At 42.8% G+C, this 21374-nt stretch overlaps 1 protein-coding gene across 8 annotated transcripts in view; it reads right to left on the minus strand.

The window, feature by feature from the left end:
• Window positions 1-21374, minus strand: part of rasal2 (RAS protein activator like 2) — a 323907-nt gene that overhangs the window by 61676 nt on the left and 240857 nt on the right. For all 8 annotated transcript variants that reach the window (XM_067990763.1, XM_067990764.1, XM_067990760.1 and 5 more), the window contains one exon: window positions 13123-13241. In XM_067990763.1, the coding sequence (XP_067846864.1) occupies window positions 13123-13241 (119 nt within the window). The remainder of the gene's footprint in view (window positions 1-13122; window positions 13242-21374) is intronic.

The following is a 21374-nucleotide window of genomic DNA, read 5'->3' on the forward strand; positions in this document are numbered from 1 at the left end:
ACTTCTCATTAAGAAATACTGTCCTGAGATATAATGTCCATTTCAGTTGCTGGAGTGTCTATTTAAGTCAGGATTTAATCACTGCATCACTGTAACATACCGACCAGTTGCTGATCTAAGGCTAAAGAGTAGAAACCCACATCGGAAGCCGACTCTGGATATCCCGCAGTGGCTTGCCCAGTATGGAACTGAGACGTACAGACCACGAAGGGGCCAGTCTTGTTCCCTGAACTGTGCCAAATTAGCTGGTCTCGGCCAGGATGGTGACAATAGGGCTACAATTTACCTCCGCATCTATGGCCTAGGGAGAGGGGAAAAAAGAAATCAGCCTGATATGTTGCTTCCGATCGTTATTCAGTGATTCATGCTAGAAAGCGCATACATGGGCATCTAGTGAGGACAGGATCAGGCACAGCCGTGAGACTCCCACATGCAGAATGCACACTTGGGTGAAGAACCAGAGGACTGCCAGAATTACTGGAATTATATCCAATCAGAAGCCCCAGAGACACTGGCCAGTGGTACGATGACTATCAGTGATGAGTCTCTACGACGCAAGGCCTGAGCACTTTATTACAGGAATGGCCACTTGGACGTCAGAGGTTCAGATTTTGCGTTCCTGAAATGCCAAAAGTGAAATTTGCAGTATTGGGGTAGGCATTAGAAACTGTCGGCATTTGATACTACAAGGGTGCCACTAATGATTGCAAAAATCAGTGCAGATGGCACATTGGTGTAAATATGCCAATCTGGGTGCCCAAGCTGCAAGGCAAATGACATCAGTACACAAGTCAAGGATCACAGCTTATTAAAAACTCACAATTATAGTGCCATACAAACAGGATATTGTGGTAGCTTTCCCCTCTTCCCAACTCAATCTATTTCTTTAAACACTAATTACATTGCTTTTTTGCGAAGCCCCATTTGAGTGGAATGGACGTAGCAGACTGATTGACGGCATGTGGTGTTAGAAGGATTAACTCAATGAAGCAATATCTCTGATGTGGAACCTGAATCAGCCAGCCTAAGCAACGAGGTAAATAAATGTGAATTAAATTTGATTGGCCAAATGTGGTGACAAGCAAGGATACAAACTGTAATTCCGGGGGAATTTTAGCAGAGGTATACCGAAGGACTATATTTATTTGGTAACGAAATTCCACAGGACTCTTCAATTTTGTTTTTAATCTCAAAACCTCCAACATGCATTTTCAACACTTCAGCTTCCAGAAAGTCGAATGATAGAAGCCCTAAGCAAATTAAAGTAATACCTCCCACAACAGCATTACGCTGAAGCAGTGATTTGAAAAATACAAGCTGAACGTAATAAAAATACTGAAGCAATATTTTGCAATTTTCCTCTCCTGAAGGCCACTATTCATGCGGGAGTCAGGGAGTGTCAGCTAGCGATTTGTCTAAAGGGCATTACAGTCATGCTCAACCCCTTTGTCCACAAAAAATACGGTTTCTAGCACGGGTCAGTAAATGGCGAAGTCCTGGCAGAATTTTCCTTTTACTAACCCAGAGGCACCCAAATGCTTATCCATATTCACAAACACACATTTTCCTGCGTGGGTCACTGAATAGCAATCAATAGCAGGAAGCCTGCCTAAGTTTCCCCTTTACTAGCCCAGGGCCCAGTTGCAACAGCCAACTGTCGGTCGATGGAGATCAGCTAACTCAGCACAGGCCAGGAATCAAATCTGGGACCCTTCTGGTATGTATGGCTCAGTGTTCCATCGTGCCTTCACCCACTGGGACACCGAGGAACCGAAAATTTTAAGTTAAGGTCAATTATCCACTCAAGACAAGGTAGCTGGCTGCCCAATGTTCATAGAATCAATTCAAAGACTAGGCATGAAAAGATGACATTTCATCACAGCCTCAGCTCCTAGTCTCAGAAGCCAGTAAATCACCTTCTACGCTCGAGTTGAAAGGTACTTTCTACACACAGGGTTGTAGTTTTCAAATCAACAATCAAGGATAAGGATATTGCAGGGCCTTTTCTTGCAAAGTTCTTTTAAAAGTGTTAACACTCACTATGGGCTCTGCAGAGAACCTCCAACCCCTGCCATTTGATACAATAGATATGCGAGATATCTTCCTACCTGCTCAGAAATTCAAATAAGAAATAGGAGCAGAAGTGGCCATATGACCCCTTGAGCCTGCTCCGCCCTTCAATAAGATCATGGCTAATCTTCTACCTCAATTCCACTTTCCTGCCGTATCCCTTGATTCCTGTATTTTATGCAAGCAGGCAGGTTACTGTAATGGTTATGGTCCTGGATTACCGGCACAATCACGATGGGCCAAATGGCCTCCTTTTGTGCCATAAATTTTTCTATGTTTCTATGGATTGTGAGTTCAAATCCCATCATAGAAATTGTGAAACTGAATTCAATAAATCTGGTAATTTGTGGGCTGGAACCAGGAAAAGCTGCAGTGAAAGCTGCCCGATTATCATAAAAATCCAACCGGTTCACTAATCCCTTTCAGGAAGGAAACCCGCCATTCCTACCTGGTCTGGCCTAAATGTGACTCCAGTCCTACACAACATGGTTGACAGTTAATGTCTTTAAGGCAACTAGCGAGGGGCAGTATCGCTCAGATCGCAAGAATTAACAAATTTAAAAGGTAATTTTGAGCCTGATAAAGATTCCATTGACTGCGTTTCATTATCTGTAATTAACTGCTGAGCAGCACTCAACTAATTCGCAATGGTTCCATCACAACTGTTCATTCTTCGAGGATGAACGTGACCGTTCAAAGATATCGCGCTCATTGTCTGACAGCTATCAGACTGACCAAACACATCCAAATCTGAATATATACATTATAAAAATATAGGCCCTTACTTGATTTCAAGCCTTCAATCACATTTCAGAGTTGAGGTAACCAAATTAACCTTGTGATGTTTGGTATAGTTAATGATTTTCTGAAATCCATGAGATTAATGACTTCTATCACTCCAAGTATCCATTTTTCTACATAAAAAGGCTTGTATCATAGATGCTGTGTGGTCCTTTGAAACTGCAAGATTTCTTTCCTAACTGCAGGGTTATCTTGAAGTCATGTACTGAACAAAGCGCAGTACTGTATACTGATTAAATCCTGATTATGGATTGAAGAATCGCTTCCTGCTCATGATGCTAACTGACAGTAAACAGCAATCAACATATACTCACTGTCTGTAATCTTTGTAATAAAGGATTACTATTAGCCAGCACTCCCATACTGGCTCAGCACAGCCCTGCTTTACCGTGTGATTCCAACAGAGACAATGATACCTTATACAAAGGTTTTTTTTTAATATCAGTTAAATTAGACTCTGCAAATGCCAGATCCAACAAGTGAAAACGTGTCTGCACATTTTATAGCAACATCAACAACAATGACAGGTATTGGTGTGTTTGGCACTGCAACATGGAACAGCAGACTGGCTTCCTGTTATCCATTTTGAGCTCTGCTGTTCTGAAATAAATTCTTAACGACATTTTTATTCAGCAAGAACCAAGTGTACAACATAAAATAGGTCACCTGCCTGCAGTTCAATGAACATACCCAAAATAAAAATGTAAACCACTTCATTGAAGATTGCAAGTCAAGAGATTTGTATGGATAGTTCACTACAGCGAAAGATATTTGATACAGACATCAGAACATTCCATGACAGCAATTCACTCTGTGCACAAAGTAAACTTTTCACTGGCGCAGCACTGCTGACAAATCTACTTACTGTGCAAGGGGAATATATAATAGTTTGCTCTTCCGTAGCAAAACTGTATTTAAAAAGACTCTGAATATAACATGCCTTTTTTATGCTACCCAAAAGATCATATAGAGAAGTCCAGTGTACTAAGAATGTCGGCTGCTGAGACAGATTATCTTTTTCATTAAACAGTACTGTGAAGCATTCTGACCACGTGATCACTTTAATATCCTGTGGCTATCTTCTAAGCAAAAGGAGATGCAATGTCAAATCAAATCAAAACAGAATGCCTTTTTCATTATACAGACATCCCATGCTTTTCAAATATTGGGAATATACTCCATTATCTTGAAAATGACATTGCGTAAACACAAAGCTGATCTGATCCAGCATTTGTCTGCACACAGAATGCTGAATGCATATAATACCTGCACTGCAGAGTGCTGGGAAAGTAGGTGACCAGACCTCGCTTAACAATAAACACTGGCGACATGGTGAAAGCTCCTGCAATGCAGACTGCAGCCGAAAGGACCCTTGCTCATGCAGAACCAGCCAGAGATTTACCTCAGCCCTCCTTTAATACCTTTAAGCCTACTTTCCTCCAATCACGAGTATTTCCATGGTTCTTTAGCAAGGAGGATCAGCTGCTGCATCCAAGAGGCCCAAGGTTTAATTATGAGCTCAATCCATAGTCCAGCTGTCCACAACAGCTTCATTCCAGCCAACTGCTATGTCTGCTAACCTGGAGTTAAATGAAGCCTTGCTTCAGGTGACAGAGATCAATCACCAAGAATAGAACGATAAATTCACAACAGATACCCAACAATAGCAACCGTAGAATTTACTTCACAGACTAAACTTATAATACACAGAAGGCAACAAACAGCTTAAAAACATCACGGTATTTTCTGATAGCGTCTTTTCCTGTCACCTGATCCTCGATCACTAGGATAACTTTATCACAATATTGGTTACAACCAGGAGTGGAAAAAGCCAGCAACCTTGCATTCATTTTTTAAAAAAAAGGTATTGCATATCTCACAAATAATAGCAGCTGCTTCAGAGAGAATTAGTAGTCCTCATCACCAACTCAGGGTTAAAATTACATTAATGAGCTACGAGAGTGAAGCTCTTGGGGGTGTGGGGGTGGAACTATTTGAAGGTCACACAAATGTCCCAAATGTGTAACAGCCTCATAATGCCTCTTATTCTACCTTTCTTTCAATCAATGGACACCAGAGCAACACAATAGAGTAATATCCTGTTATGAATGTGATCGATTACTGCTTTTAAATGGTCAAATCTGAAATGAATATTAAAACAACAATATGCTGAAACTGGCCAAACAATAATTCAGAACAAAATAAGGCAAACACCACATTGGGATATGCACTTGGTGTCATTTGTGGAGAAGAATGAAGCAAGCAGCATGCATGCCAACCTAGAAAACTAGCACAAGCACCGTAAGAGCTTCCAAAAAACTGGCACAGGCCCCAAAAAGCTGATGGCTTAAGAATGGCCCTTGATTATAAGTGAAAACAGCTAGCTACATGGGTTTTGCAACTGAAGTTATAGGTATACCCAATAATCTCTCCTCACTTCAACCTGCTACACTTCTCCTCCTCCCCCACCCCCCCCTCAATTCAATCAGGCATTCTTCTTCTACCGCCTCCGCCCCACCCCCGCTTCCAGCAAACACTCCTCCCTCCCCCTATCAATTAAAACAGCACTCTTCTTGCCCGCCAACCGAGTTCAAGCTGACACTTTCACCAATCCATGTTGGCGCTCTTTCTTTCTATCTATTCCTCCCCTTCCTCCCCCACCCCACCTTCAGTTAATAATGGTACTTTATTTTATCCCCATATTCCAAAGTGCTGCTCCCAGTTTCTTTCTTCCTTCTCCCAAAACACTGCGCCTGGTTTCCAGCCCTTCCTCCCTCCTTCAATGCCATCCATGTCACCCATTCCATTTCCCCATCACATGATATCCAATTTCCCATCACCTATCCCCTAAATTGCCATATTTCCCCTTGCCTTAGAATTCCATTGCTATCCAATTCCCTCTTCCCTTCACTGCCATCCATTGGCCCCTTACATTGCCTGATTATCACTAATTGAGCGTAAAAAAAATTTCACCTCCGAAAGTGTTCAGTGAGGTACATTATCAGACAGGTAGAACTTCACATGAGCTTGGGTCAATGGCGAACAGTTTCAGGATATGTTGCAGCCTTTACTCAGATCTGCCAGCTGTCTGTCACTGTTACTTTCCCCTCAAAAGACACCCTGCTTCTATTCATCAAAGAATACAACAGAAGCTCAATTCTGCTTGAAGGGAAACTGCAGTCACCCAAATTGTCACATAATGCTAAACACTTTGAAGGGATGCATTTCTACACAGGCGAGGGTCTCTCAGCTATCCTTCTTGCTGTTTTGTTATTTAAATCTACAGAGCTGGGAACAGAATATTTAATGAGCATGGACAGCGGACTCTGAAAATTCACATGCCATTCGTGATGTTCTTGGAGTAGAATTTCACAATGTAGCTGCTGGATAAATTCTACACAAAATGTCTGTCTCAAAGTTATCCCAAGCTGTAATAAACTGTAAAAGAAATAGGATCAAGGGAAGACCGAGACACACGAGCAACCTATGTATTTCTGCCTTTACATCATTTAAGGCATTGAGAAAAAACAGATGACTGCCCTTCCTCTTTCAAACCAGCCACACAAGTACGTAAAAACACATCTTATATTTCAAAATCCTTCATGTCATTCAATTGCTTTCTGAACACAAAAAATTGCCCGAGATGTTGAAGATTGAAGGACCCAGAAGCTTATTGAAATCAAAAACTAAATACCAGCTTGCTGTCATTTTTTTTAATATAACATTGTTCATTTCAAACTAAACACGGCAATCTACGCAACAACTTGCATTTAATATAGCGCCTTTAACGTAGCAAAATTCCCAAGGCGCTTCACAGGAGCGTTATCAAACAAAATCTGACTCTGAGCCACGTAAGAAGATATTAGGACAGGTGACCAAAAACTTGGTCAAAGAGGCAGGTTTTAAGGAGCATCTTAAAGAAAGAGAGAGAGGTAGAGAGGCGGAGAGGTTTAGGGAGGGAATTCCAGAACTTAGGGCCTAGGCAGCTGAAAGCACAACCGCCAATGGTGGAGCGATTAAAATTGGGAATGCGCAAGAGGCCAGAATGGGAGGAGCACAGAAATCTCAGAGGGTTGTAGGGCTGGAGAAGGTTATAGAGATAGGGAGGCACGAGGCCATGGAGGGATTTGAAAATAAGAATTTTAAAAATTGAGGTGTTCCCGGACCGGGAGCCAATGTCGGTTAGCGAGCACAGGGGTGATGATTGAACAGGACTTTGTGCGAGTTAGGATATGGGCAGGAGAGTTTTGGATGAGCTTGTTTATGGAGGGTGTAAGATGGGAGGTTGGCCAGGAGAGCATTGGAATAGCAGAGTCCAGAGGTAACAAAGGCATGGATGAGGGTTTCAGCAACAGATGAGCTGAGAAGGGGCGGAGACTGGTGATGTTACAGAGATGGAACTAGGCGGTCTTGGTGATGGAGCGGAAATGTGGTCGGAAGCTCATGTCAAGGTCAAATAGGATGCCAAAGTTGCGAATGGTCTGGTTCAGCCTCAGACAGTGGCCAGGGAGAGGGATGGAGTCGGTGTCTAGGTGTTCACAATGTTTAGTTGGAGGAAATTTCTACTCCTCCAGTACTGGATGTCAGACAAGCAGTGTGACAAATCAGACAGTGGAGGGGTTGAGGTGAGGTAGAAATGTCAGCATACATGTGGAACCTGAGATTGTGTTCTCGGATGATGTTGCCGAGGGGCAGCATGTAGATGAGAAATAGGAGTGGGCCGATGATAGATCATTGGGGGACTCCAGAGGTAATGGTGCGAGAGCGGGAAGAGAAGCCATTGCAGATGATTCTCTGGCTATGACTGGATAGACTCTCCAGTGGCTGGAGTCATACCTAGCACAAAGGAAGATGGTAGTGATTGTTGGAGGCCAATCATCTCAGCCCCAGGACATTGCTGCAGGAGTTCCTCAGGGAATTTTCCAGGCCAAACCATCTTCAGCTGCTTCATCAATGACCTTCCTTCCATCCAACCCCTCAAATAATGAAGCAGTCCGAGCCCGCATGCAGCAAGACCTGGACAACATCCAGGCATGGGCTCATAAGTGGCAAGTAACATTTGCACCAGACAAATGCCAGGCAATGACCATCTCCAGTAAGAGAGAGTCTAACCACCTCTCCTTGACATTCAACAGCATTACCATCGGCGAATTCCCCACCATCAACATCCTGGGGGTCACCATTGACCAGAAACTTAACTGGACCAGCCACATAAATACTGTGGCTACAAGAGCAGATCAGAGGCGAGTGACTCATCTCCTGACTCCCCAAAGCCTTTCCACCATCTACAAGGCACAAGTCAGGAGTGTGATGGAATACTCTCCACTTGCTTGGATGAGTGCAGCTCCAACAACACTCAAAAAGCTCAACACCATCCAGGACAAAGCAGCCTGCTTGATTGGCACCCCATCCACCACCATAAACATTCGCTCCCTTCACCACCGGCACACCATGGCTGCAGTGTATACCATCCACAGGATGCACTCCAGCAATTTGCCAAGGCTTCTTCGACAGCACCTCCCAAACCTGCGACCTCTACCACCTAGAAGGAGAAGGGCAGCAGGCACATGAGAACAATACCACCTGCACGTTCCCCTCCAAGTCACACACCATCCCGACTTGGAAATATATCGCCGTTCCTTCATCATCGCTGGTTCAAAATCTTGGAACTCCCTTCCTAACAGCACTGTGGGAGGACTTTCACCACACAGACTGCAGCGGTTCAAGGCGGCGGCTCACCACCACCTTCTCAAGGGCAATTAGGGATGGGCAATAAATGCCGGCCTTGCCAGCGACGCCCACATCCCATGAACAAATAAAAAAAAGATAAGAATGGAACCAGGTAGTCCCACCCAGCTGGACGAAGGAGGAGAGACATTGGAGCCGGATAGTGTGGTCAACCGTATCAAAGGCAGCGGACAGGTTGAGAAGGATGAGGAGGGATAGTTTACCACAGTCACAATCACATAGGATGTCATTTGTGATTTTGAGAAGGACCGTTTCAGTGTTGTGGCAAGGGTGGAAACCTGATAGGAGGGGTTGAAGCATGAGTTGCAGGAAAGATGGACACAGATTTGGGAGGCGAGGACTTGAGAGGAAAGGGAGGTTGGAGATGGGGAAGTAGTTTGCAAGTTTAGTTGGGTCAAGCGTGGGTTTTTTGAAGAGGGACAGATGACAGCAGATTGGAAGGGGACAAGGACAGTACCTGAGGAGAGGGAACCGGTAACAATATCAGGGAGCCAGGAAGGGAAGTTGGGTGGTCAGCAGTTTGGTGGGAATAGGGTCGAGCGAGCAGGAGGTGGGTCTCATGGACAAGATGAGCTCGGAGAGGGCATGAGGGGAGATAGGAGAGAAACTAGAGAAAGGTGTGAGTTCAGGGCTAGGTATCTCACATCTCACTGTATCTGAGGAACACTGCTGAAGAGAGACATCAATAACAGGTTATCCACTACTGCTTATAAAATATTAGAAAGTAGGGATTATAAAAACAAAAAGATAAAAAGGAATCTACTGTCTTTAATCTGCCTTTTTTAATATGAACATATGTTTTGATAAAAAGACTTTTTGGTCAAATGATCTGCTCATCGGAACTTCTGGGGAATGGAATACCTCTTCCCAGAGTAAGCCTCAAGCTTAGATGTAATGTAAAGTTTCTTGTCTACCGTGCCATCAAAAATTCCCACAGGACAGCAAGGTGAAAGATCCTTCTAATGTGTACCAATAATGCATCCCAATCTCAAAGAACAAACCTGTATTCATATAGCGCCTTTCACAACCTCATAACCTCCCAAAGTGCTTCACAGACAATGAAGTACTTTTCAAGTGTAATCACGGTTATGTAGGGAAATGCTGTAGTCAATTTGCGCACAGCAAGATCCCACAAACAGCAATGAAATTAATGACCAGATAATCTGTTTTGGTGGTATTGGTTGAGGGATAAATGTTGGCCAGGACACCGGACAGAACTCCCCAGCTCTACATTGAATAGTGCCATGGGATCTTTTACATCCACCCCTGAAAGCAGATGGGGCCTCAGTTTAACGTCTCATCCGAAAGACAGCACCATTGACAGAACAGCACTCACTCAGCACTGCAACGAAGATATTATCGATTCCAGTTTATACCATGGAGTATCACAACGATTTGACCAACATTTGGGGTTTTTTCAGGGGATGGTGGTATAACAAGGTGCGAGGGACATTTAATTAGGGGAAAGACTACATTCTCTTATGCCTTGTAAGTGACTGTCTCAGTACTGTTTACATGACTGCACAAAACAAATATTCAGTGGAGCCCATGCAAAGTCCCAAGTGCCCATCGCCTTGATCTATATTGGCTCTCAGTCTCCCAAATTTAAAATCCTCATCCTCATGTTTAAAATCCCTTCACAGTAACAGACTTCAGGAGGACGTAGAGAGACTGGTGAAATGGGCAGACACGTGGCAGATGAAATTTAATGCAGAGAAGTATGAAGTGATGAATTTTGGAAGGAAAAATGAGGAGAGGCAATATAAACTAAATGTTACAATTTTAAGGGGTGTGCAGGGGTGCTGGAACAGAGAGACCTGGGGGTTCACAAACACAAATCTTTGAAGGCGGCTGGATAAGTTAATGAAGCTTTAAAAAGCATACAGGATCCTTAGCTTTATAAACAGAGCCATCGCATACAAAAGCAAGGAAGTTATGGTAAACCTTTATAAATCACTGGTTAGACCTCAGCGAGAGTATAATCTCCAATTCTGGGCACCATACTTTAGGACGGATGTCAAGGCTTTGAAGAGGGTGATTTATCAGAACGGGACCAGGGATGAGGGACTTCAGTTATGTGGAGAGACTGGAGAAGCTGGGGTTGTTCTCCTTGGAGCAGAGAAGGTTAAGTAGAGATTTAATAGAAGTGTTCAAAATTATGAGGGGTTTTGATAGAGTAGATAGGGAGAAACTGTTTCCACTGGCAGGAGGGTCAGTAACCAGAGGACATAGAGGCACTGGAGAAGATGCAAAAAAGATTTACAAGGATGATACCAGAACTGAGAGGTTATGACTATCAGGAAAGATTGAACAGGCTGGGGCTCTTTGTTCTCGAAAAGAGAAGGCTGAAGGGTGACCTAATAGAGGTCTTCAAAATTATGAAGGGGTTTGATAGGACAGACGTAGAAGTTGTTTCCACTTGGAGTCCAAAACTAGGGGCCATAAATATAAGATAGCCACTAATAAATCCAATAAAGAATTCAGGAGAAACTCCTTTACCCAGAGAGTGGTTAGAATATGAAACTTACTATCACATAGAGTAGTTGAGGCAAATAGCATAGATGCCTTTAAGGGGAAGCTAGATAAGTACATGAGGGAGAAAGGAATAGAATGATGTACAGATAGGGTTAGATGAAGTAGGGTGGGAGGAGGTTCATATGGAGCATAGACACTGGCACGGACCAGATGGGCCGAGTGGCCTGTTATTATGCTGTAAATTCTAGGTAAAAAAATAATTGGCAAAAAAAAGTCAGGGGGAGATGAGCAGAATTTTTTTTTAAACATAGCAAGTTGTTATGATCTGGAATGCACTGATTGAAAGGGTGGTGGAAACAGATTCAATAGTAACTATCAAAAGGGAATTGTATACTTGAAAAGGAAAAATTTGCAGGGCTACGGGGAAAGAGCAGAGGATTGGGACTAATTGGACAGCTCTTTCAAAGAGCCGACACAGGCACAATGGGCCGAATGGCCTCCTTCTGTGTTGTATGATTTTATGACCTTGAGTTTCCCATCTCTAACCTTCTCCAACCGTAACCCTGCCTCCCTCAAACTCTATATTCCTCCAACTCCAGCCTTGTACATTCCCCCCACCCCCCCTCTGCCCCCGGCAGCCATGCTGTCTTTCCTCAACCCCACTCTCTGGAATTCCCTCCCTGAACCACTTCACCTCTCCAACTCCCTCTCCTTTATGCCCCTCCTTAAATGCCAACTCTTACACCAAGCTTTTGGTCACCCTTCCGAATCTTTCCTCTCTAGGGTCTGGTTTTACTTAAGCCTCTGTCAAGCGCCTTGAGATATTTTTCCACGTTAAAGCCACTATATAAATGCAAGTTGTTGAGAAAACATCAGAGCAGAGTTCAAAGAGAGCAACAGAAAGTGAATATTCAGATTTTGTGCTTTCTGCCTCCATTGTGGCAAGCTTGTGCATACGTTCAATGGGAAAATGGAAATTACACTACAGTATAGGATGTAGCTGGAAGAAAAAAGTGCTGTCAACTGATAACTTTTTCCAGGAGGAGGAAATGAGCATTACCACAATGCTCTTCGTATTCTTGGTTAATTTGATACAGTAGAGTATAGAAACATGTATCTGCTAAACAACAGCACTACAGTACATGGGAGTCAAGAGAAAGAATAAAAAAAGAGACAGCCACCATCATGCAGAACAAATTGCTGCCCAAGGTTGACTGAATAAACTAAAAAGGTTTTCATTTTCAGATGTAGTGCAAAAACCCAACTGTGGACCTTTACTCATGAAAGAAAGAGGAATGCAGTGAAAAGATCCCAGTATTCCCCACTCCATTAATCATCCATGAAATTCACAAGCTCTTTTCTTTACCGAGCTCATGTTCTTGTTTGTTCAGCATTTGCGAAAATTCAACACAAAATGGGTTCAAGTTTAATTAGTGCAAAATTGCACAGTGCAGTGCATATTAATGATTCTGTATCTGCAATGCATAAACAACTGAGAACTCTTCTGCAAAATATAAGCAAGTAACATTTGTGTATGGATTGCAAGAGTATACAGCATATAATCAAACATGCAAGAATCGAGGTTCAAGAATTCAAACCAATCCTTCAGTCCTCCTCCTCTGGAGGCAATGACTCAGACCATATATTGCGGGTGCTCTGCCCAATTAAGAGAGTCCAGACCATTAGTGCGACTAGGCCATTAAATCATGAGGACATATCACAGTCGACTGTGACCAAGCCTTCCACCCAACCACACATACAACCTGACCAATTCTTCCTCTCCAGCCTGGTGTCCAACTGTACCACTTGCACTTAAACTGAGATAAGCTCACCGAACTCAGACCAACCCAGCCCCTTCCGGGTTTGCAAGGTGCAGTCGCACCCCACATGGTGATTTACGCATCAAGCAGCCACAGGAGGTAGGGGGAACCTTGGCTCATTTCCAAGGATTTTTAAACATATGCACAACTTGCATTTCACCCTCATCACTACTCTAAAATGCATTATACTAAAATGATGATGTCTTACCGTTCATTGTCCGAGTTCCTCAGTGATGGTAGAATCTGGCGAAAGCTGGTGTTGCGGTCAAGTTTCGGCTGGCTCTTGGTTCGTTTGATAGAGCCCTTTAATCGTTTGCTGAAAAAACCCTACAACAAAGGGAGAAGCAAAAAAAAATTATTAGTACAGTAACAAGTAAGTCAAAGCAAAGCTGGTATATGAAGGACAAAGTGCACTAGCTGGGTAGTAGTCAAACATATTACGAGAACAGAATTAAAATAACCAACATGGGTCACTCTGCAATCAACCCTCTAGACATGAAGCCACTAACTCATTCATACTTCTCGTACACTTTGTAACCTCTTGGAAATGATAAAATTGCATATGCTGAAACAAAAAGGTGTGATTTCTCCAATTAAAAATGATTAATAGTCATTGTACTAAATCCCAAGGAAATGTTGAATGCAGATGTATTTTCAAAAGTAACAAAAATTGAATAGAAATAACTGGTGCTGAGAGCAATCCTCAGTCAGGAATTGTATGGGTTTACATGGGTGACAAAAGAAACAGGTTGTGGAAAGGTACTGTACTTGTACTACAATCACCAGAATATCCCCGGTGACTGTTCCTATATTTAGGCACAGTGGATTTTTTTTGCAGAAATTTTCCATCTTTACAAGGTTCAGGCTCAGAGTCTTGTCCTTCACGTACGTATTCTAGAGGTTGAATTGAAAACTGTGCAGGTGAGGTATCTGGGTCAATGATAGCTTCTCTTTGCGCTATTTGTGTGTGTGGTGAAAGGTTACAAAACCAGTTGCAGGTGAATTCCAGGGGACCGTCCGTCACTAACATCAGAACAGCTGCTGGCCATGGATCTTCTCCAGTGTCAGCAGAAAGTCCATACAGGCCGCTGATGGAAAAACTACCTTGCTGACCTGTATGGACAGACATAGCACTCAACGTACTTTGTGTTACAATGATGGCACCCTGCAGTGCCAATACATCAGTACAGATCATAACTATGCCTATTTGGTACTTTAAGCTTATACATCAGTTATTTATTTTGTTCCATGGGAGTTTACCAATTCCAGTGCCGCTCAATGGCATACTGTTTCATTAGTGCCTCCAGGAGAGGTGGGGTAGAGGTGCCTGCTAATGATAGTCTCATGCTTTCCTGCAGGCAAAGGGCCACAGGTGCTGAGTGCCCTCTGATACCTGGCCCAATTAACCATCCTTCTACTGAGTTCATAGAGTGAGTGTTGGCTGCCTCCTTGACCTTTGGGGGGTGGGGAGCATCACATCTAAATCACATCATGATCTCACTCAGGGTCCACACACGTGTAGATTTTCTGGCATGGGTCACTGGGCAACCGGTGGGCGGGAGTCTGGAATCATTTCCCATCTTCCCATCACCCGCTCCGCTCCTTCCCCCTCCCCCCAGATGAATTGCAGTCATGGTTGAGATCAGCAAACTCAGTACAGGGCAGGGACTAATCATGGGAGTTTCCAGGTCACACTTGATCTTTCCTCACCAGCTTGCAGACCAGCTATAATGCAAACAAAACCAATTTGAAGCAGTAAGTGCCTTAAAAGAACCAAGGGCAAAACAAAAAAAAAAAACTAAGACAATAAATGATAATAAGCAATTATCTAAACTCACAACAAAACACAGAGAAAGGGTAGAGGATCACTAGTAAGATGCTGATCCAACCCTCAGATATTGTATCCAAGTTTACATTGTAGAGCAAGATGGTAGGAAAAGCCTGAGGTCTAGTAAGTGTGAGACAAGCTCGTAGTTTGTCTTTTGGCCATGTCATGAAGGGGAGGCATAAAGTGAAGGCCAGGGGCTTCCATACAGAGAAAGAGAGATGGTAAAACATTAATCAGACAGACAGCAAGTAACCCCAGGTTGTTCTCTCACACAAGTCCTAAGGGTTGGCCACGGAGCAACCTGGCAGCAAATTCTCTGCCACCCTTTTGATTGAGTAAGGATGGATGGCATTAATGAATAAAGGGTAGTTCAGAAAAAAAGCACAATAGAGGGGACAATGGGTGGCTGTAGTGTTTTATTTCCTTTATTTGTGCGACAGATGGCTGAATTACTGGAAAACTCGAGATATCAATGTTGATATTTTCCATTGTGCTGTAAAATAGGCTTTTTCACACATGCTGATATTCTATTGAAGAACTATGCAAAACATTCACTGACAAAATGCCATTTGCAACTAGGATGAAGGTTATTGACAGAATTTAGCTACGTAATCACAAAAGCAGAAAGCTTATATCAAATATTATTAATATGTTGCTCATTCTTTCATAACAGAAGTAAGTCATCCTTGCATTAGAAGAATAAATCCTTCTGCTTGTCTAACTTAATAGCTTGTACTCAGAATTAAGTGAAGAGGCAGTCAAGCCTTAATAATAAATCTTATTAAAAACCCCACTCCAGCACTTCATGCAATCTGAGCAATATTGCTGTCTCAGAGCTACAACATTAGTGCAGTATAGGGCAATTAGTGCAACATCTGCAATAAGCTACAATAGTCAACACTGTCCGTGTTTAAAGCAAATCTGTCCAGTGCACGCAGTTTTAACTCTTCCAGCACCACTCCACGTTCTAATGTACGTTATGCCAGTTATATGTTTGGGAAAGTAATTTGCAAATACAATCATCTGAAGTATTTGGAGTCTGCTGCAAATCCCTTCTGTCTGAACACAATCTTTGAATAGAATGTTCATTGAAGGAGAGAGATAGAATCATCGCTCAGTTCAGAAGCAGCACTGAAAGGCAAGCTATGGTCTTAAAAGTTGGAAAAAAACAGCCTATTCAATTTGATTAAGTCCCTAACAAGTACTTGCAAACAACAAAGGGGACTGAACACAGCATTAAAGGGGTGATGCTATATATTCTCTGTAAGACTATAAAAGCTCACCTTGTACAACAGGCAATTCTGCTAAAGTGCAGCTCCTCTATTCAGAAGGGTGGTGTACACTGCATTTAAGAACCAAATAAAGTAACACAAATTCCATCTACACGTTGAGCTGAGACAATGCAAACGGTGATAAGATTCTTCTGTGGGTGTGTCAGAGTCAAGCAGAACATTTCATTTATAATCTGACTAGAAATGGTTCACGCCAGACTCTTAAATAAGGGAGCTGCCAAGTGTTTTATCCTAGGTGAGACACAAAGTATCATTTTAATTAATATGTCCTTGAGAGCAGGGACACATACATTGCTTTATTCCCATATTAACATACATCAGGGCACGGGGGGATTCCTTTGTTGCGGAAAACAAACAAAAAATTCTAATGAATGCAGTCACAGTGGGACAGAGGAGAAAGACAAAGTCAATACTGTTAAAGGCCTGTCACAAAAGTTTTAAAAAAAGACAAGTTTAAAGATCAAGAGAACCACTCCTCAAACACTCAGCCATTAGCCAAACATCGAGATTATATATTAAATTCAGTACGTGGAGTGTACATTTCATTGAAAACTCGATGTAAGTACCTGTTGCTCCTGTCGCCAGCACGGTAATGGGTATTTTCCAGGTTTAAGGTGCAACACTGTGTGACACACAATAGCTTTGTTACTGAGAGCATATCATCTAGTGATTGTGCAATCTGTGCACTGAGTTCCCACAAAATGCTTCCTGAATTTTCTTTTTAATCCACTTTTTTTTTCTCAGCAACTGAAACTTCTCAAGTCCAACATAAGGGTTTAAAAAAATACATTTGGCACAATAAAATTAAATTTATCCACTAAATTGGCTTTTGTGTCATTTTAAAATATTCATTGAGGTTTTACTTGAAGGCCTCGCTTGCTCTCCAAAGCCTGAGTTTAACCTAATATTTTTGCCCAGAGCTGGGACCCTGAGCTGAAATTGGATTATGTAGTCTGAGCATGGGGAACGTACCTCATTTCCCAGTATGCATCAGTATTCTTCAGCCAACTCTACTGATGGGATATTTTTCTTCAGATTCCAACACATTAGGTTTTGTTCAAATATTTTTTCTTAAATGACAAATTTCAAAAGATTTACTGAGGTAAAAAAAAATTACTCAGTATAAATTTTAAGAAGTGAGAATGTATGTGTATGTGTGTGTGTGTGCCTGTGATTTACTTTAATTTAATGTTGCTTCAACTTGAAAAAAGGTTGAATTTTAAAGGCATCTAATTGTAGCCACCTGTGTTTTGTTGATGGAAAAGGTCAATGCTAATCATGTACAACTGAGACAGAGGTTCCAATTACTAATACCCATGATAAAAAAGGGAAGAAAGGAGGGGGTGGGTGGCAATATTGATTGAGGAGAATATTGCAGTGCTGGAGAGAAAGGACGTCCTGGAAGGGTCACAGACAGAATCTATTTGGTTAAAGTTAAGAAACAATAGAGGTGCTATTACACTACTGGGTGTATTCTACAGGCCGCCAACTAGTGGGAAGGATATAGAGGAGCAAATTTGCGGGGAAATTACAGAGAGGTGCAAAAGCCATAGAGTAGTGATAACAACAGGGGATTTCAACTATCCCAATATAGGCTGGGATAGTAATAATATAAGGGGCGAAGAGAAGGAGGAATTTTTGAAGTGTGTTCAGGAGAACTTTCTTAACCAGTACGTTTCCGGCTCAACGAGGAAGGACGCATTGCTGGATTTTCTTCTGGGGATTGAGATGGGTCAAGTGGAGCAAGTGTCAGTGGGGGAACATTTAGGGAACAGCGATCATAGTATCATAAGGTTTAGAATAGCTATGGAACAGGACAGGGACCACTCTAAAGTAAAAATACTCCATTGGAGGAGGGCCAATTTCAGTGGGATGAGAACAGATCTGGCCCGGGTAAATTGGAATCAAAGATTATCAGGCAAGGAGGAGATGGTTCAGGTACATTCCCACAAGGGAGAAAGGTAGGGCAACTCAAGCCAGAGCTCCCTGGATGACAAACGAGCTGGAGAGTAAGATGAAGCAGAAAAAAGGGGTGTATGACAGATGTCAGGTTGATAACACAAGTGAAAATCAGGCAGAATATAGAAAGGTCAGAGAGGAAATGAAAAAGGAAATAAGAGTGCAAAGAAAGAGTATGATAATAGACTGGTGGCCAACATAAAAGGGAATCCAAAAGTCTTCCACAGACATGTAAATGGGTAGTAAGAGGAGGGGTGGGGCCCAATTAGGGACCAAAAAGGAGACCTACTCATGGAGGCAGAGGACACTGCTGAGATACTAAATGAATACTTTGAATATGTCTTTACCAAGGAAGAAGATGCTGCCAGAGTCTCAGTAAAGGAAGATATAGTTGAGATACTGGATGGGCTAAAAATTGATAAAGAGGTATTAGAAAGGCTAGCTGTACTTAAAGTAGATAAGTCACCCGGTCCGGATGGAATGCATCCTAGGTTGCTGAGGGAAGTAAAGGTAGAAATTGCGGAGGTACTGGCCAAAATCTTCCAAACACAGGGGTGGTGCCAGAGGACTGGAGAATTGCAAATGCTACACACTGTTCAAAAAAGGGTGCAAGGATAAACCCAGCAACTATAAGCCAGTTTAACCTCAGTGGTGGGGAAACTTTTAGAAGCGATAATCCGGGACAGAATTAACAGTCACTCGGACAAGTGTGGATTGATTAGGGAAAGCCAGCAAGGATTTGTTAAAGGCAAATTGCGTTTAACCAACTTCATAGAGTTTTTTGATGAGGTAACAGAGGGTAGATGAGGGCAATGCAGTTGATGTAGTGTATATGAACTTTCAAAAGGTGTTTGATAAAGTGCCGCATAATAGGCTTGTCATCAAGATTGAAGCCCATGGAATAAATGGGCAGTAGCAGCATAGATACAGAATTGGCTAAGGGACAGGAAACAGGGAGTAGTGGTGAACGGTTGTTTTTCAGACTGGAGGTGGGTGTACAGTGGTGTTCCCCAGGGGTCGGTACTAGGACCACTGCTTTTCTTGATATATATTAATGACTTGGACTTGGGTGTACAGGGCACAATTTCAAAATTTGCAGATGACACAAAACCTGGAAGGGTGGTGAACAGTGAGGAGGATAGTGATATAGACAGACTGTTGGCATAGGCGGACATGTGGCAGATGAAATTTAATGCAGAAAAATGCGAGATGATACATTTCAGTAGGAAGAATGAAGAGAGGCATTATAAACTAAAGCACACAATTCTAAAAGGGGTACAGGAACAGAGATCTGGGGGTATATGTGCACAAATTGTTGAAGGTGACAGGACAGGTTGAGAAAGCGGTTAAAAAGCATACAGGATCCTGGGCTTTATAAATAGAGGGATAGAGTACAAAAACAAGGAAGTCATGATGAACCTTTATGAAACACTAGTTCGGCTGCAACTGGAGTATTGTGTCCAGTTCTGGGCACTGCACTTTAGGAAAGATGTGTAGGCCTTAGACAGAGTGCAGAAGAGATTTACTAGAATGATTCCAGGGATAAGGGACCTTAGTTGCATGGATAGATTGGAGAAGCTGGGATTGTTCTCCTTGGAACAGAGACAGTTGCGAGGAGATTTGATAGAGGTATTCAAAATCATGAAGGGTCTAGACAGAGTAGATAGAGAGAAACTGTTCCCAATGGCAAAAGGGTCAAAAACCAGAGGACATAGATTTAAGGTGACTGGCAAAAGAACCAAAAGGTGACATGAGGGAAAAACATTTTTAGGCAGTGAGCGGTTAGTATCTGGAATGCTCTGCCAGAGGGAGCAGTAGAGGCAGATTCAATCATGGCCTTCAAAAGGGAACTGGATAAGTACTTGAAAGGAAAACATTTGCAGGGCTAATGGGATAGGGTGGGGGAGTGGGACTAGCTGGATTGCTCTTGCATAGAGCCGGTATGGACTCGATAGGCCGAATGGCCTCCTTCCATGCTGTAACCTTTCTATGATTCTTGATTGTTTTTTTAAGTTGAGGAAACTGAAAAGATGAAAGGAGGGAAACTGTTTGAAGATGAGGGGACTTCTGGGCACCTACCCATGAGGGAAGCAAGTGGAAGTAGGAGAAAGTGAATGGAGGGTTAAGGGTGAGGTGAGTGATTGCAGATCAAGGGGAAGGGAAGTAGACAAGGGTTGAGTGGGTAGTTCAAAGGGGTTGAGTGGGTAGTTCAAAAGGGTAGGAGGTCGGGGTAGTGATAGAAGTGAGCAATGGTAGGATGAGGGGTGCAATGGCAAGTGGGGGTGGGGCAGCATGAGTGATTAGGGGAAGAAGTGGGAAAAGAAATGGTGAGCTCCACATTTTGCCCAAGCCCAACTGCAGCCACTGATAGCTTCTTTCCCCACCACACCATGCCATCTCCCATTTGAAAGTGAAGAAAGGAGAGAGAGAGAGACAGACACACAGAGGAGAGAGAGACAGACAGACACAGAGGAGAGAGACACAGAGGAGAGAAAGAGAGAGAGAGACACACACAGAGGGGAGAGAGAGACAGAGACAGAGACAGAGGAGAGAGAGACAGAGACAGAGAAGAGAGACACACATGAGATAGAGAGAGAGAGAGACACACACACACAGGAGATAGAGAGAGAGAGAGAGACACACACACACAGAGGAGAGAGAGAGAGACACAGAGGAGAGAGAGACAGAGAGAGAGAGAGAGACAGAGGAGTTAAGGGGAGAACAGCAGTGGCAGAGAAAAGAAAGAGAAACAAGAGAGAAACAACAGAGACATCAGAGTTAGGTAAAAGAGTGACCATACTCTTTGACTTATCTTGTGCAAAGCCTTGGGAGATCCACTAGTATATTAAAATTCTTGCATGCGGCACACACTAGCTGTCTACACACCTTACTTCCTATTGGCGTAGTGTTTAGTCACACTTATGTTATATGCCAACACTTACAATGTAGAAATGATAGATTAACATTTGCAATGTAATTTTGGAATCTCAACTGTTACCCGTCATGGTTTGTTAATCAAATCAAAATTTATTTTTAAAAATTTTCATTGGTCATTTTATTCCCTCAGAAACTGAACTTTATAACATTCAAAATAAAGCATTTTCAGATCCCAGGATCCCTCTCCCTGTAATCCCAGATTCGGAGATCTGTCAGAGTTTCCATGACCTCTTCCCCCATTGTGTTCCAGGAATCAAATAGTCCTATGTTCAGAGCTGCCTTAACCCTGAGACGCCCCCCACCCCCTTCAAAGGATTGCTCTGCCCTGAAACTCCATCCCATTACTGTCAGACTCTGGGCTTCCCCCAAAGCCTGTAAATCAATGTCTCTAATATTGCTACTCACCTGACGAAGGAGGAAGCCTCTGAAAGCTTGTGATTTCAA

This window comes from Heptranchias perlo, chromosome 9, assembly GCF_035084215.1.
Source record: "Heptranchias perlo isolate sHepPer1 chromosome 9, sHepPer1.hap1, whole genome shotgun sequence".
In the NCBI taxonomy this organism is placed as follows: Eukaryota; Metazoa; Chordata; class Chondrichthyes; order Hexanchiformes; family Hexanchidae; genus Heptranchias; species Heptranchias perlo.